We start from the raw sequence: 15,091 nt of genomic DNA, 5'->3' as shown, positions 1-15,091 counted from the left end.
CTGTAATGAGATATAATGAATGCATAGCCAAACAGGCCAGAAGAGCGGACGATCTGTCTGTTCTGCTTTCCATTCAAAGCGAGGAGACGAAACCAATAGCACAGTCTTTAATTGGAATCCAGCCGTGAGCAGCTACAGTAGTTCCTCAGAGCCGCACCTGTGCGCTGATATCTTACACCGCTGCGTTACTATTTGCAGTGTAATCTTCTCAAAGTGCCTTCAGCTCTGGCTGTGGTTCAAATGATATTGACTGTACAGCGGTTACAGGAAATTACACTGAATGAAAAGGCGTGTGAACAAAGATCAGCAGCAGGTTCAAATATGTGCAACGACAGGAAATGTAAGCAGTACAGTAAGCACAAGTTTTCTTTGAACCCCCTCCTTCCATAGCACTCTTCTCCCCATTCAATTAAATCCAATTTTATTTATATAGCGCCAAATCACAACAAAAGTCACCTCAAGGCGCTTTATATTGTACAGTAGATACAGAGAAAAACCCAACAATCATATGACCACCTTTGAGCAAGCACTTTGGTGACAGTGGGAAGGAAAAACTCCCTTTTAACAGGAAGAAACCTCCGGCAGAACCAGGCTTGGGGGGGGGGGGGGGGGTGAGAGAAGGAAAACAGGATAAAGACATGCTGTGGAAGAGAGACAGAGGTTAATAACAGATATGATTCAATGCAGAGAAGTCTATTAATACATAGTGAGTGAGAAAGGTCTCCCGAATCCAAACTGGAAGCTGGTTCCACAGAAGAGGGGCCTGAAAACTGAAGGCTCTCCCTCCCATTCTACTCTTAAATACTCTAGGAACAACAAGTAGGCCTGCAGTGTGAGAGGGGCAGTTTTGTAGGAATGGGGTCTAAAAGACACGTTGATGGTTTGGAGGAAGTGATTATTGAAGTTAACTCAGAAAGATCAATTGGAGAAAAAGAGTAACTTAACATCAATGGTACTAAAAGTAGCTGTAGATAATATTACATCTGTGGAATGATTATTGGTAATTTGTTTTCTAAAGATAAAAATTTTATTTGTGAAGAAGTTCATGAAGTCATTACTAGTTAACGTTAAAGGGATGGTTGGCTCAAAAGAGCTTTTTGTCAGCCCGGCTACAGTGCTGAAGAGAAACCTGGGGTTGTTCTTATTTTCTTCAATCAGTGATGAGTAGTAAGCTGTTCTGGCTTTGCGGAGGGCTTTCTTATAAAGCAACAAACTATTTCTCCAGGCTAAATGATGATCCTCTAAATTTGTGACACGCCATTTCCTCTCCAGCTTACGAGTTATCTGCTTTAGGCTACGTGTTTGAGAATTATACCACGGAGTCAGGTACATTTGAGACCTTAGTTTTCACAGGAGCTACAGTATCCAGAGTCGTACGTAGTGAGGAGGTAAAATTATTAACAAGATAATCGACCTCTGTTGGGGTAGCGTTCAGATAGCTGCTCTGCTCTATGAGCATTGAAGATGATAACAGTGGGTGGATTATATTCTTACACTTAGTTACAGCGCTTTCAGAAAAACATCTGTGATGAAGTCTACTCCCCACTGCTGTGTAATCAATTATTGTAAATGTAAATGGTGTCCTATGTGCAGAAGCTAACAGGAAGTAAGGGTCTAAGACTTTAGTTCATTTCAGGTGATCCACAAATAGCCAGAAACAAAGTTTTTTTTCAGCTGTTTCTCTTTATTATTATTCTTCATCCTCATGTTATTGCTGTTAAGCTCCCTGCCACGTATAATGTTGGGAAAAGCCTGATTTCTGTGTTTTGCCTGTACACCTGCAACTTTACACTCCCCCCCATGTGACCTTGTGTGCTTTACCCCTCATTTCCATTTATATTCACTTCTACTCGCAGAAGGTGGCACTTTATTCGACACCATTAACAAGGCAACAGAAACCTTATAAACGTGAAGTTAAACAGCTACTGCTTTTCATCGTCCGTTGTTCCGATTATTATCTCTAGCATTTTCTTCAACATTTTATGATTTCATTTATAAAATGTCAGACATTTAAAGTAACTCAGTTTATTGAATTTTTCAATCTGGTTTGATCTATGGTGGTACATTTTGGCATTTTCATTTCAACGTCATACAATTATTTCTTTTATAACTAAACTATTGGGATTAGAGTGCAGTTTGATTCACTTTAAACTACTCGAGGTCCTTTTCTCTCAATTGAATGCCAACAATGTTCCCACCATTTAGGTTAATTCACCCTGAAAACGAAAGCAGATTTGTTGGGTATTCAAGATTTGACAAAGATAGAAGCAAAGAAGAGAAAATCCATCTGCCAAGCTTTCTTTCTCCAAGGTCCTCTCTGATTCCCCAATTATCTTCCCATTCAGTATCTTGTAACAGACTCCCCACTCAGACGGGCGCAATCCATTACTTTCACGGTCATTAGCTTCATGTCGAGTTTCTCAAAAAGAAAATGCTTTTAATTCAAAAATCCCCTTTGGTTTTAAAGGATTGCATCCAAAACAAATCAATTGAATACACAGAATACCTGCAGACATTCCACTCATTTTCCCAGCAGTGCTTTAAGGCCCACGAAATGCAAGTAAGAAAAAAACCATTCTAAAACCCACTAACCTCTGAGAGTACAAAAATATAATGCACAGCACTACACAGCTGTGCGCAGACCCTAACACATCATTTTCCATTTTTACTGACTTTCTTGTTCTTTTCTTTCCGCCCACCATTACCCGTCGGGTGCTCCTGCAGAAATCGAGGCTTCTCCCAACATCAAAATCACAAGCATTTGCATGGTCATCGTGTATCTTTAGTTTGTACCACAGTGAACCATCATACAAAATAATCTTTAACGTCGACTACTAGCAAAAATAAAACGTGTTCCCTCGTTGGCTTTGAATTCTACGCTAAATTGACTTTGACAGTGCAAGAGGTGCTACATGTATTCTGCTAAACATTCTAGTCACTAAAAAGTAAATTAGCTCATTATTTTATTACAAAAATACTAAATCTGTCCACAGGCTAATCATCTGTACAATAGAGTACTTTCCAGGAACTGGTATCAGCTACTGTGTGCCTGTACTGTGTCACAAGTGGGTGGAATGATTAAAGGCCCTGAAATAGAGCCCAGTGCAAACATAGGAGGGTCTGATAGTAAATATTAGATTAAAAGCTGATTGCAGAAGATGATGGAAGTTTTCCAGGAGATCAATAGCTCCTAGCTCCGCTGAGGGGCGTTAGGGTCTTCTTGGCTGCTCTCCAGCAGCTCATCCTCAGAAAAGCTGATGTGAAGGCAGGTATCATTCATCGGGGAGGAGAAGGGCAGCGGGTGGCCACAAGTGTCCGACTGTGAAGTGAGGGTGGGGGCTTCAGTGGGATACGACTCAGCGGCTGAGAGAACAGTTTCCCCCCTCTCCTCCACGGGACTGTTACAGTCGCTGGAGGCTGTTAAAAATGTCCCACGGTCCCCGAACAGGTCGTCGTCGTCACGCAGGGGCGACAGCAGGGACTTGGTTTCGGAGCGCACGCCCGAGTCCTCGCTGGTGGAGCAGGAGCTGCTCTCGCCGTTGCTCAGGGAGTGGAAGTCACCGGATGACAGCGAGCTGGGGGTGATGTCAGGGAACGAGATGCTGCTGCTGCGGCTGGGGGCTGCGTCGTTAGAGGTGACCTCTGCGGGCGTAGGCGCAGCTGCGACCTCTGACCCTGGAGACAATGTCCTGCTAGCTCTCTTGCGGTTCACGGAAGGTGGAGGAGGGTCGAGTTTGGGGATTATCTGCCTGCACCTGTCAGTGAGAAAACAGAGGCACTGGTTAGTGAAGCCTTCAACCGGCTAACATGTTGAGAAATTCACAGTAGATTCATGAGCACATTTTCTGTTGTTTTTTTTTTTTTTTGCTTATTTATATTCAGCATCATTTTCTACTTTATTAGTAGAAGAATGCACCTCGAGCCAGTTTTGCTCCATCAGTCACATTATACTCCATTAACCTGAGTGCACTGTGGTGTAAGCTGCTAATACACGACACAGTGACTCTGTCTCTGGCTCCCTGTTGTTCCGGCTGTCTAGGAACTTATCTACGTCCCACAGCTTCTCTGCTGGGGAAACGGAGGGATGGGCGAAGAAAAAGAGCCAAAGACTGCGGGAGGGTAAGCGTAAAGAACCAAGGAAAAAGCTGCAGGCTTTCCCCCAACACGCAAACCAGAAATAGCTACATTGCTCACTCTGATTTCACCACCATAACATCATGACAAGCACCAGTGCTCACAACCACACTCAATTATAGGCATTCTCTTGGAAAATGATTCCTGACAAACACCCGATAACAAGCCTCACTTCCTCCCCGACTCCTCCCATTTACATTATAACTGTGGCTGCTAACTTCGTTCCCCCGAGAAATCTGGTCCGTGGTTGAATCCTGGGCTGAGTAATGAACTTATGTGACCTAATGATGTATTTACTGTCTCCACACGAGGATGATGATGACAGCTACAGTAATGATGGGGAAAACATCTCCTGAGATAATTATCCGCCATTTCCTACACTAACAAACGGAGCAGCACAACGTAGCACAGGAAGGTAAAAGTCAACCTGAACTCCACTGACTCCAAAGGCACAGGGGGGTATCATTAGTTAGCCAGTGTAGCTGTGGGGATTGCAATGCAGATGAAGAAAAATGTAGCAATGAAAGGGCCGGCATTCAAAGGTTGTGGTTCCCTGAGAATGGAGCCGACTGCTTTAGGATCCCTCGACTTTTCCTCAAAGGACAGCATGTGGTAACTTTTTTATTTTCAGTTAAATGTATTGGAAACTGTTTTTATGGACCGACGCAAAATGTGGCACCTGCATCAACGGTGGCCACAGGCTGAGTTTTAATGAGGTTAGCAGGTTAACATTTGTGGTTTTTCATGAAATGATGTTAAGAAAGTTTTGGTGGAGACATTCATGTTTATACTCAAAGTAGCACACATAGTAAGCCCTAAAGGCAAATTAATCCACTTGATTCTTACTCATATTTAGCTTCTTTTTGGGCTGGTAGGTTCACTGTTCACGCACAATCTGCTCAGTTAACGGTTTGACTCTGCAGCAGGTTTAAATGGTGTTATTTTTAAAGTGCTGCCAAGTTGTGGCTTGGATTCCAGCTGGATTGAGCATCAGGCTATTTTCTTTTCCTCTACTTTCTGTCACTATTTTAATTTAGCACTACTCTGGAAGACCAGGACATACAACTGGGATTAGGGTTGTCAACAGAACCGATACTGCTGATATCTTTCAATACCAAAATTCTGAAAATGTGACAGTACTTTTGTGTTTTTGCCTTAAGTACTGTAGCAGGCCTTTGCACTGAAGCTGTGAATCTTCTGGAACTGAACGAGATGAAATATGCCAGGAAGTGTTTTAGTTTATCCTCACTTGCTAAAGAAATAAAACACGAACACACACAAGCACAGGATAAACTACACTTGGAAGATTGTGACTAGTACAGCTGCTGTAATGGCTTTGCCACGCTCATTAATAAGAAGGCTGGTATGGAAGTACTTAGTATTCGAGGTAGATGACCAACCAATTCGCCAAAGGCAAAATGTAAAAATGCTGTCATGTCATTGCAAGGGACGAGGAAATAGTTCCAATACTTTAGCGAACCACTTAAAACAATTGACATTCAACAGCATCCAAAGTTAAGTCAGCTATAGTGCTGATTGGCTAAATTAAAGTAAATTATTGCTTCAATAAATGCTTAAGCTAATGTTAATGTATATAACATTACAACTTGTAATATTAACATTTTAAATAAATACGCTGCCAACACCATGTCTGTATTTTAAAGTTACAGTGTGTAAAATCTCACCACTAGATGTCAGTAGATTTCTTTACCCTTCCCAATTCAAGTGCACAATCCTAGCTATGGTGGCCACCATTTATTTGTAGTGAGTGTCAGTCTGCTAACCCTTTCTGCTGTGAGTGAAACTTCGACATTTAGCAAATAAGCTCTCATACATTATGAGAATGTAATCAAGTTGTTTATCAGAGCGAAAGCGTGATTTGTAACATAAATGAGCCTAACATTAGCTGGCATGACGTTAGCTCATAACCATCTGTTGTTGTTGTATAAAACATGTATTATCCTTCACATCTTGAGTCTGAAGAGGTAATTTAAATTTTATTATTATGTAACATAAAAGCTTTCATTCCATATTATGTAGAGCTGCAGAGTATTAGTGATTAAACAGTAGATACTTTGACAAGAAAATACTGAAAATAGGTCACTGAACTTTAAAAATCCAATGCTCAGTTAGTCCCGTTAGGTGTACAGAATACAAGATGAGCTAAGGACTGGGGTCAGACTTTTGACTGTGAAATGGCCCACAGTAGCCCACAGTGATCAAGTTGTCCAGTGCTCATTATCCTATAAAGTTGTACAAAGTAAAGTGATTATTATGAGAGTACCTGCAATGACAGTACAAACACAGTTCAAAAGAGAATATGAGTGCTTACTTCTGGCGTATCATTTGATCAGCAATTAGATTCAGTTGATTTCACTGTGGATTTATCTTTTTTTTCACAATGCAGCTGGAAAACTACTACTTCCACTACTTCTAAATTGAGGCAGGGCACAAAGACAAGCACAGTCACAATTCCCGGCTGATCTCAAGCTAACCAGCAGCAAATGACTCCTCAGCAATCTTCTACGCATCCAACTGGAATCTCATATAGGGTGTGATATTAAAGCTAGTTTCGTTGTTGTGCATCTGCCAGCTGCTTTGGATTCCACCCCAGCTCCTCCGTTAGTGCTGTGTGTGACTTAATAAATGTCATATTGGTCAGTGACTGCCACTCGGATCTGTGCTGCAGGTCTTGCTGCTGCTATGGGAGGAATGATCCCCGTTGGCCTTTCCACGTTTCATAAATGCTGATTAATGTAAATTAACTCTGATGTAAATACAGTTCTGTTTTGACTGTAGTGGTCCTGACTGAACTTTATTAATTACAAGATTTCTGATGGTTTCTTTAATAGCTGCTTGTCACACATGCAGCAGAACAGTACGTGAGACCTCTGGTGCTTTATGGCGGTGGATGGTCTTCTCAGATTCTCTCGGTAAATCAAAACATGCATGTGACAAAAACACACACTCACACTCTAAAATACCTCACAGAGCCGACTCTAACAGATCGAGTCTAAGACAGGTACATAAAGATGTGCCGCTCCTCCAGCCCTGCTCTGACAGTTTTACAGCTCAGGCCAAACCTCCACAGATAAAATAATACCACGTCTTGACAAGAACGTTTCCTCTCTTCTGGCAAAACCGGGAGAGACAAAACAATCCAACAAAAGGTGGAAAACAGAGACAAAAGTGCTGTGCATAAAACATTTGTGACTCATTGATTACCTCGATGCTAATGCGGCTTCTAAATTTGCAGAAGCACATTTGAATGTAAATAGAGGTTACGCAGTCATTAGCAGAGAAATCACTGGTGAGACCTACGCACGAGCCAGCGAACACCCACACTGTTCATCCACTGCATGCACAGCCTCATGCTTGTGCCACAGACACATGCTCCACATGCTGGTTACCATGAGTAATACTCACATAGAGGGAGGAGAAGGGGCAGAGAAGAGGAGGAAGAGGAAGAGAGGAAGGGGGCTTAGGCAGTGGCAGAGAGCTCCCCGGGCTCCCAGGGAGAAGCAGGTTGGTGCAGTAAACGATAAGAGGGATGGGGATGGGGACAGGGCGATGAAAGGCATGAGCTGGGGGGGTTTAAGGCAGTGGCTGATGATATCTCATTAGGAAATGAGGGATGGTTAGAGGAAGAAGAGGATGAGCAGGAGCGGGTCCTCACACCTGTACCAAAGAGAGGCCACAATTAGACGACAGAGTCGGGGAGCTATGCATGTGGAAGGAATAACAGCTAAAAGGTTTTGGATTTGAACATTTCCATCATTGGTACCCTCCGTGGTAATATCTAATACCACACAGTAGCAGACAGATATTTGGTTGAGCAGCTGGGTGTGGAAGTATTTTCCCCCATTCTAAACTCAACTTCAACAATTCAATAATAACTTCGGTGTTACATAAGGTGGAAACATGCACTTCCCTGACTAGAGCAAAGGTTTTTCCATCAGTCTGACTTGGTGCGTGGCGCTGAATACAGCTGCAAATGCCAGCAAGAGGTGAAAATCAGAGAGATAGCACATTCAAAATGCTTTGTGGAAAATACGCATTTTACAAAAGTCACCTTTAGCTGACCTGAAATCCAAAGGTAGCATTGGTACTGCATGACCTCAATTCCAAAAAACTTGGAGTGCTGTGTAAAATGTAAATAAATACACAAAGGAAAGCTCTGCAAATCTCACAAACCAATATTTTACTTGCAATATAATGTGGAAAACATAACCAATGTTTAAAATGAGAAAATGTACCAATTTAAACAAAAAATAGGGTCATTCTGACGTTGATAGTAGCAACACATCTTTAAAAAAAAAAGCTGTGAAGTTGGGAAGGGGCCATGTTCACCATTGTTTAACAATAGTCTATAAACATCTGGGAACTGAAGAGACCAGGTGCTGGACTTTTGGGAGAGGGATGTTGTCCCATTCTTTTGTGATATATGAATCTAACTGCTCAACAGTCCTGGGTCTTCTTTGTCATCATTTTTATTTCATAATGGACCAAATGTTTTAAATTAGTAAAAAGTCTGGACAGCAGGCAGGGCAGCACCTGGACTTTTCAACTACAAAGCTGTGCTGTTTACTTACTGCAGTAAGCAGTTTAGGATTGTCTATCTAAAATATGAAATGCCTTCCTTGCAAAACCTGTTTCAGCACTCATGATGCTTTTGATACAATCCAATCAGAGATGCAGTTTCTATTCTTTACTCCAGAGAATGCAGTGTCTATGTTTTCCAAAAATAATTTCAGTTTGTCCAACCGCAGAACAATTTTACACTTTAATTTAGTCTATTTGAAATGAGCGTTGGTTCAGAGAAGACAGCAGAATTTCTGGGCCGTGTTCACATATGGGCACTTTGTTGAATGTTAGAGCTTTAACCTCTATTTGTGGATGGCAAAATGAACTGTGTTTACAGACAAATACTTTTGGAAGTGTTCTTGAGCCCACGCAGTGACTTAAAAGACAGAATCACGCCTGTTTTTAATGCCTTGCTTCCTGAAGGCCAGAAGATATGGAAATCTAGTATTGATTTTTATTCTTCTTTCTTACGCACAGAGATTTCTCCAGATTTTCTTAGTGTTTTGACAATGTTATGTACTACTGATGATGCTTTTCTCAAATCCTTCACAATTTTACATTATTCTGAACTTTTCCACAATTTGTAGCACCAGGTTTTTGCAGACCAGTGAAACCACTGTCTGTAAAAACCATGTTACTGACCTGTTAACCTAGTTATTCCCCCCAACAGCTGTTTCTTTGCAGTGCTACTTACTTTTCCAGCCTTTTTGGCTTTTGTCAAATTCAAAAAGCGCTAATACCATTTTACAGAATTTTGTTCGTTTATTTACATTTTCACAGCAATTCTAACATTTTTGGAATTTGGAATTTACTTAAAACTGAAAGGATTACAGTCATTCACTGTGATGATTATTCTGGCACTGTAAGTTACAAAGTTACAATACATGAAAACATGCAGTAATCTGTAAAAACTGGACAGAACACAAAACCTTGAGGCCTATCAATTGCCTTAGAACAGCAATGCAAGTCAACTACTTTAGGCATGCATAAATAATGTCATTCATAGCATATGCACCTACATTACCTCGCTTGAAAATAATTTGTGGTTAAATTAAAAACTTGCAGAGAAAACAAAAGCTGCTGGTGTAGTTACAGTAAAATATCTCCAAGCTGCTGTCGCTTTGCTGCTAGCTTTCTACATGCTACGTTAGCGATCCTGCTAGCAGCTAATGATGCATGGTTTGAACTGAAATGTGCCAGCTCTGACATCCAATCCAATCCAGTTTTTCGAGTCAGGACTGAACTGAGCTCACGACTGGACTCTATTAGATTGGATTGGTGCATTGCTACTTGGTAGCACATGATAAATCTGCAAAGTAGTGATTAATTTTCCTTCCATAACTCAAAAATATCACAAAAACAAAATATCTTCTTAATAAAAAACTTTCCACAGACAAGTCTATTACTTGAGACATGGTTAGTAGATGGAGTACCAGTGCCTTTTCCCTGAATTATTTTACTACCAAAGATATGTGACAGCCTTTTCACTGTCTGTTCTTGAACTAATAAATCTCACATGAAAATAAACAAACAGAGCGGAGAGAGGAGCAAAGGCTTTTTAAAACATTTATTTACAACCTAAGTACATATGACAAATTTTTTTAACCATTAAATAAAAAGGAACAAAGCAGTCAATCACGAAGAGAAAGAAGAAAAGAAGTAGGACGTGTAAACTCAAAGGGGACGCTGGGCCTTTGTAAAAGCATCTTGTTTTTCTACAGAAACTAACACTTAACCCCAGTCGAGGGTGTTGGTGAGATGTCCGTGTGGGACGTTTAAGTTTGTAGGTGGACGAACGTGAAAGTGTGCAAAACTTCAAAATTCCACTAATTTTTCTGAAAAGCAGAAACTTGCCAATTAGAGTGCCTGTCAAAGCTCATTCTTACAAACTTTCCAGCTTTGCAGACATCACATTCAGCCCAATCTGAGTCTGAAGGCACGAATGAATCTTGCTGAAAAACTGTCAAAAAACATTACAGTAACTGTTTATGAAAAACAGCATGTAAATTCAGTGGACAGTATGGGTTCTGCCCAAATGCCTAAAACCATTATCCAGTACGCTCCCATCACATTCGTGAAATCAAATTATCAGCCGGCGAGGTCTGATAGTGCAGCTCGGAAACAGAGACCATGATGTAATGAAGCAGCAAAATGAAGAAAAGATGGAGGAGAAAGGGATATCATGAGATAGGTCAGGAAATGTGATTATGCAACATGCAGTCCTGTCGGAGAGAGTGGAAGAGAATGCAGTGTATACAGTGCAGTGTATGCCACGGGAAAGTATGACTCACTTGTGAATATAAGCTGGCTACTATATGTTTCTGTGTGAGCTCTGTGTGGGCAGGCTGCAGCTTTTAGCAGCATTGTGGCTCAAGGGATGTCAATCTTTGGTCTGTCTACCACTTTGGTCCAGGTAGAGATATCTCACTAACGTATGGATTGACTCAACATTTTGTACAAACGTCCGTGCACTCAGGAGTCTCCGCTCACTTTAGTCATCCTCTTACTCAGCTCAAAGTTGTGGCAACAAAGTGTATTTTAAGCCTACTATAACATCCTGTTTTGATCCCACTCGTGTTGTGTAAAGGTTGACTCACTACACGGCTGGCTATACACCGAACGCTATATATGGGAGCAAGGGAGGGCGGGAGGGGGGTAAAGAAGAGATGGGAGGGAGAAGATGGCACTGGAGGACCTGTCTAGTCATTCGCAGAACATAAAATTGGGCCACTCAGGCTGTAAACATTGATCCGCTGGGGAAATCCAGAAAACAAAAGCAAATGGAAGCAATAAAATTTGCTATGCAGCGGGTGGGGGAGGGCAGACACAGGAGGAGTCTCACTGCGTCAAAGGTAATGCAAAGGAGTTTGGCAAACGGGTGGGGGGGGGGGGGACACAATAACACAAAGGAGATGAAGTTTCCATTTTTCCACTGCCGCCCACACCTCCCCTCTATTTTTCCTATGCTGTAGCAAATTTACAAGATCTGGCTGGGCTACATAAGCTTCATCACATCACCTAATCTAAACAGCAAAAAAGGTCAAAACTGTTTGTTGTGTATTTCTTCTTCTTCTGCTCAGCAGTAACCCTGACTTTCATCCCTTTTGTATGTCGTTTGTGTAAGAGCCGGGCATCAAATTTCAAGATTGCTTTGTACATAAAGATGATGTCACTCAGGAGAGGATGCTAACACAAGCCAATACAGGAGGAGGATGAGGAGGAGGGTGGCAGCCAGAGAAAAGTCACTTTGGTGGTAAGTTCCTGAGCTACTTCGTCTTTTAAAATAGAAAATGTGGTGGGGCAGTGAAACAGCGGGAGCGAGAGGGCCTTGCATGCGAGCCGCACACTCCCAGAAGAATTCAATATTCAGATGGAAATGTACAGTAACAGGATGCTTCTCTTTGGAAGACGTCTGAGGTTAACCTTTGTTTTTTCTTTTGCTTATGCAAAAAAAAAAAGATGGTAGCAGGGTAGAGTTTCAGGTTGTGAATGGATGTGAGTGGGGACTGGCTGGGACGAAACCACAAGCTATGAGTCTGGATAAGCACAAGCAATCTGCCAGGTCAACTTCCCATTTTCCTCCTTCACTGTTTTGAAATCATCTTAAAGATGCTCTGTAGAGCCAATTGAAGTGTGTGAATGAAAGGAAAAGGAAACTGGATAAAAAGGAAATTACTAAAAGAGTTTATCCTGACTGAGAACTCTCCTTGATCTTTTGTAGTAAAAGTTTAGAATAGGAGGGGTTTTAAGAGCATTTAAACCTAATTAAAAAGTGATTATACACAGTAGTTCTATATATGTTTCAAGGCGTGTGTGTGTGTGTGTGTGTGCACGTGTGTCACTGGGCGGCATGCCAGAGAATTTAGATGGTGAGTCAAAGGTAAGGTAGTAAAAGCAATTCACAAAATAAAATGTGCAAGTGAGAAATAGAGCCTCGAGGAAGCCTGAAAAGCAAAACACATTAATAATGAATTATTGCAAGAAAACGATCACATTTACTGTCCTTATTCTCTCGATGTGTGGTTTAATGGCTTCTCAACATGAGTTTGTTTCATGAAACAGAAACACGAGGCCAGAGTTTAGAGCTGATGGAGTTTTGTGTGTTTCTCTTAAATCTCATTGCCTCTCACGAGCAACTCCAATCCCCTCTTTGTTTGTCTAACCCGAAACCTTCTCTCCCCCGTGTTCTGTAATCCCCTGACTGCAGTCACACTTTGATTAGCTGGAGGCGTTTTCTGCTGAGTCGAGCTGTTCCCCGCTAATAACACTGAAAGCTAGCGGATGTGTATGTCGCTGCGTAGCCTGGTTACCCAAAACACAAACTGACATAAGCAGCATGCATGGCCATTAAAGGAGCTTAACATTTGGGGGAAATGTTCAGCAAGTTAGACGAGGATATGTGTGCTAAATGTTAATCTATACTCCTTAGTTTAACTTAACAGGAGAAACAGCTAATGCTGTTCAGTCCAAAGTTAGCAAAACCCGCTGGCTAGCGTCGTTAAAGGTTACCAATCCAATCAACTTCTTTGAAACAAAGTTCTGCTTGTTATTACTTTTCAGTTTGTTATAATACTCCACATCCTTCACATTTAACTCTAGAATACTGGTATACAGAGTTAATGGTGACTGCAAGGTGACTAGGTCCTGTGGCTGCACACTAAGCTTAAATCCTCACCACTCTTCCACCGTGCTTGACAGTTGGAATGAGTTCCAATTTGGTTTGTTTTTCACCAAATGTGCCACTGTGCATTAAACCAAACACCCCTCCACCTGTCCAAAGGAGATTTTTGCAGAATTCTCAAGATTTGTTTAGGTGCAACTTTGCAAACCTAAGCCATGCTTACGCATTCTTTTTAGAGAGAAGAGGCTTTCTCTTGCCAACCCTTCCAAACAAGTCATACTTTTCCAGCGTTTTTCTAATCGTACAATCATGAACTTTAACATTTAACATGCCAACTGAGGCCTGTAGAGTCTGAGATGTAGCTCTTGGGTTTTTTTGTAGTTTCTCTGAGAATTGCACAGTCTGACCTTGGGGTGAATTTGCTGGGAAGACTGGCAAGTGTGTTGAACATTTTCCACTCTTCTTGTTCTCACTGTAGGATGATGGACAGCTTGTGTGGAAATGGCTTTATAACCCTTCCCAGATTGATGACAGCAACAATTGCCTCTTTGAGATCAGAGCTAATGTCCTTCCTCCTCGCCATTTCGTTAACACGCACACTTGAATGCTCGAGACCGGCAAAACTGCCAAAACGTTTGCTTTTAGAGAGGTGCTCACACTTGCTGATGATGAATAAATCAAATGCATTTGATTAGCAGCACCTGGCTGCTAATTACCCTCTTAACTCCTTTAGAAGCAATGAAGGTGTAGATAAATTTTTATGCACAGCATGTGCATTTGAGCTTTTACTAATTAAATAACTACACAGTGCAATATGGCATCTGTAGTTGTTCATCTGAGGTTGAATTTTACTTTATTTTAAGAGCCACATAATTTTTGTTCTTATCTCCTGATATGTAAAACGACTGATTGACTATACAAGCCGTATTTCTCTTCTGTCATCATGTGAGATGGATGAGCAAAATCTCCACGCCCCACCACTATCTGGTGGATACATCGCTGCTGTCATTACCAACAAACAGTGCTATGTTGATCACACTGCTGTGAAGGCACAGACTCTGAACTGTTAGTGGCAGGGCTTTGCCTAGCCTAGATAGCCAAGGAATTTTCATATACCAAATTCCCCCCTCAGGCAACTGCATGTGATGTCCTCCACTCTCTGAATTCTTGTATAAAAGAATTCTCACTCTTATGTATTTGAGGAAGTGATATGAACAATTTCCCAATGCTGGGATAAGCCAATTTGTTGTTTGTAATAGCGTTACAGCAAAACAGAAATTTCCTTTAATATATATGTAATTGCTTCACTCCAGACACCCAATATTATCTTTTTCTTTACAATAAACAAGAAGACAGCAGTCTTACTTTTCATCCATGCTGGCAGAGTTTCGGGATGTGAACGGGACAATCTCATTGCCGGAGATCTCCTTGTCTTCCACAGCGCCATTTGCTCTGATGAAGGGGTCGAGGTCATTGTTGGCTGAGGCTGGTGGTTTGACGTCGCTCTCCATGTTAAGCAGGTTGAGGTAGGACTCAGCACAGCCCACCTGGGTGGGCGACAGGGGCGAGGTTTCGAACAGCCGTGAGGGCGTGGAGGTGATGAGGTGGTCCAGGGTCTGACTGTAGTGATTCTTCAGATTTAAGGACAGGGACTTTGCTGATGCTGAAACTAAGCCACCTGATGACTGCTGGCCATCTGAGAAAAACAGAAAAAATGGGAGACAAATCAACAAGAGGTATAATGACACGAGT

At 41.7% G+C, this 15,091-nt stretch overlaps 1 protein-coding gene across 2 annotated transcripts in view; it reads right to left on the bottom strand.

Moving 5' to 3' along the window:
* Positions 1-630: 630 nt before the first annotated feature.
* Positions 631-15,091, bottom strand: part of LOC146514046 (carboxyl-terminal PDZ ligand of neuronal nitric oxide synthase protein) — a 51,802-nt gene continuing 37,341 nt past the window's right edge. Inside the window, exons 10-11 of one of the 2 annotated variants that reach the window (XM_085166477.1) lie at positions 14,705-15,035; positions 631-3,755 (exon numbers count right to left, since the gene is read on the bottom strand). In XM_085166477.1, coding sequence (XP_085022603.1) covers positions 3,191-3,755; positions 14,705-15,035 — 896 coding nt within the window. In that variant the 3' untranslated portion in view covers positions 631-3,190. The remainder of the gene's footprint in view (positions 3,756-14,704; positions 15,036-15,091) is intronic. The other variant, XM_085166476.1, reaches the window with a different exon arrangement.

Source organism: Neolamprologus multifasciatus, chromosome 7 (genome assembly GCF_963576455.1).
Source record: "Neolamprologus multifasciatus chromosome 7, fNeoMul1.2, whole genome shotgun sequence".
Taxonomy (NCBI): Eukaryota; Metazoa; Chordata; class Actinopteri; order Cichliformes; family Cichlidae; genus Neolamprologus; species Neolamprologus multifasciatus.
The sequence above is the reverse complement of the archived record's forward strand: the minus strand, read 5'-3'. Positions and strand labels throughout refer to the sequence as shown.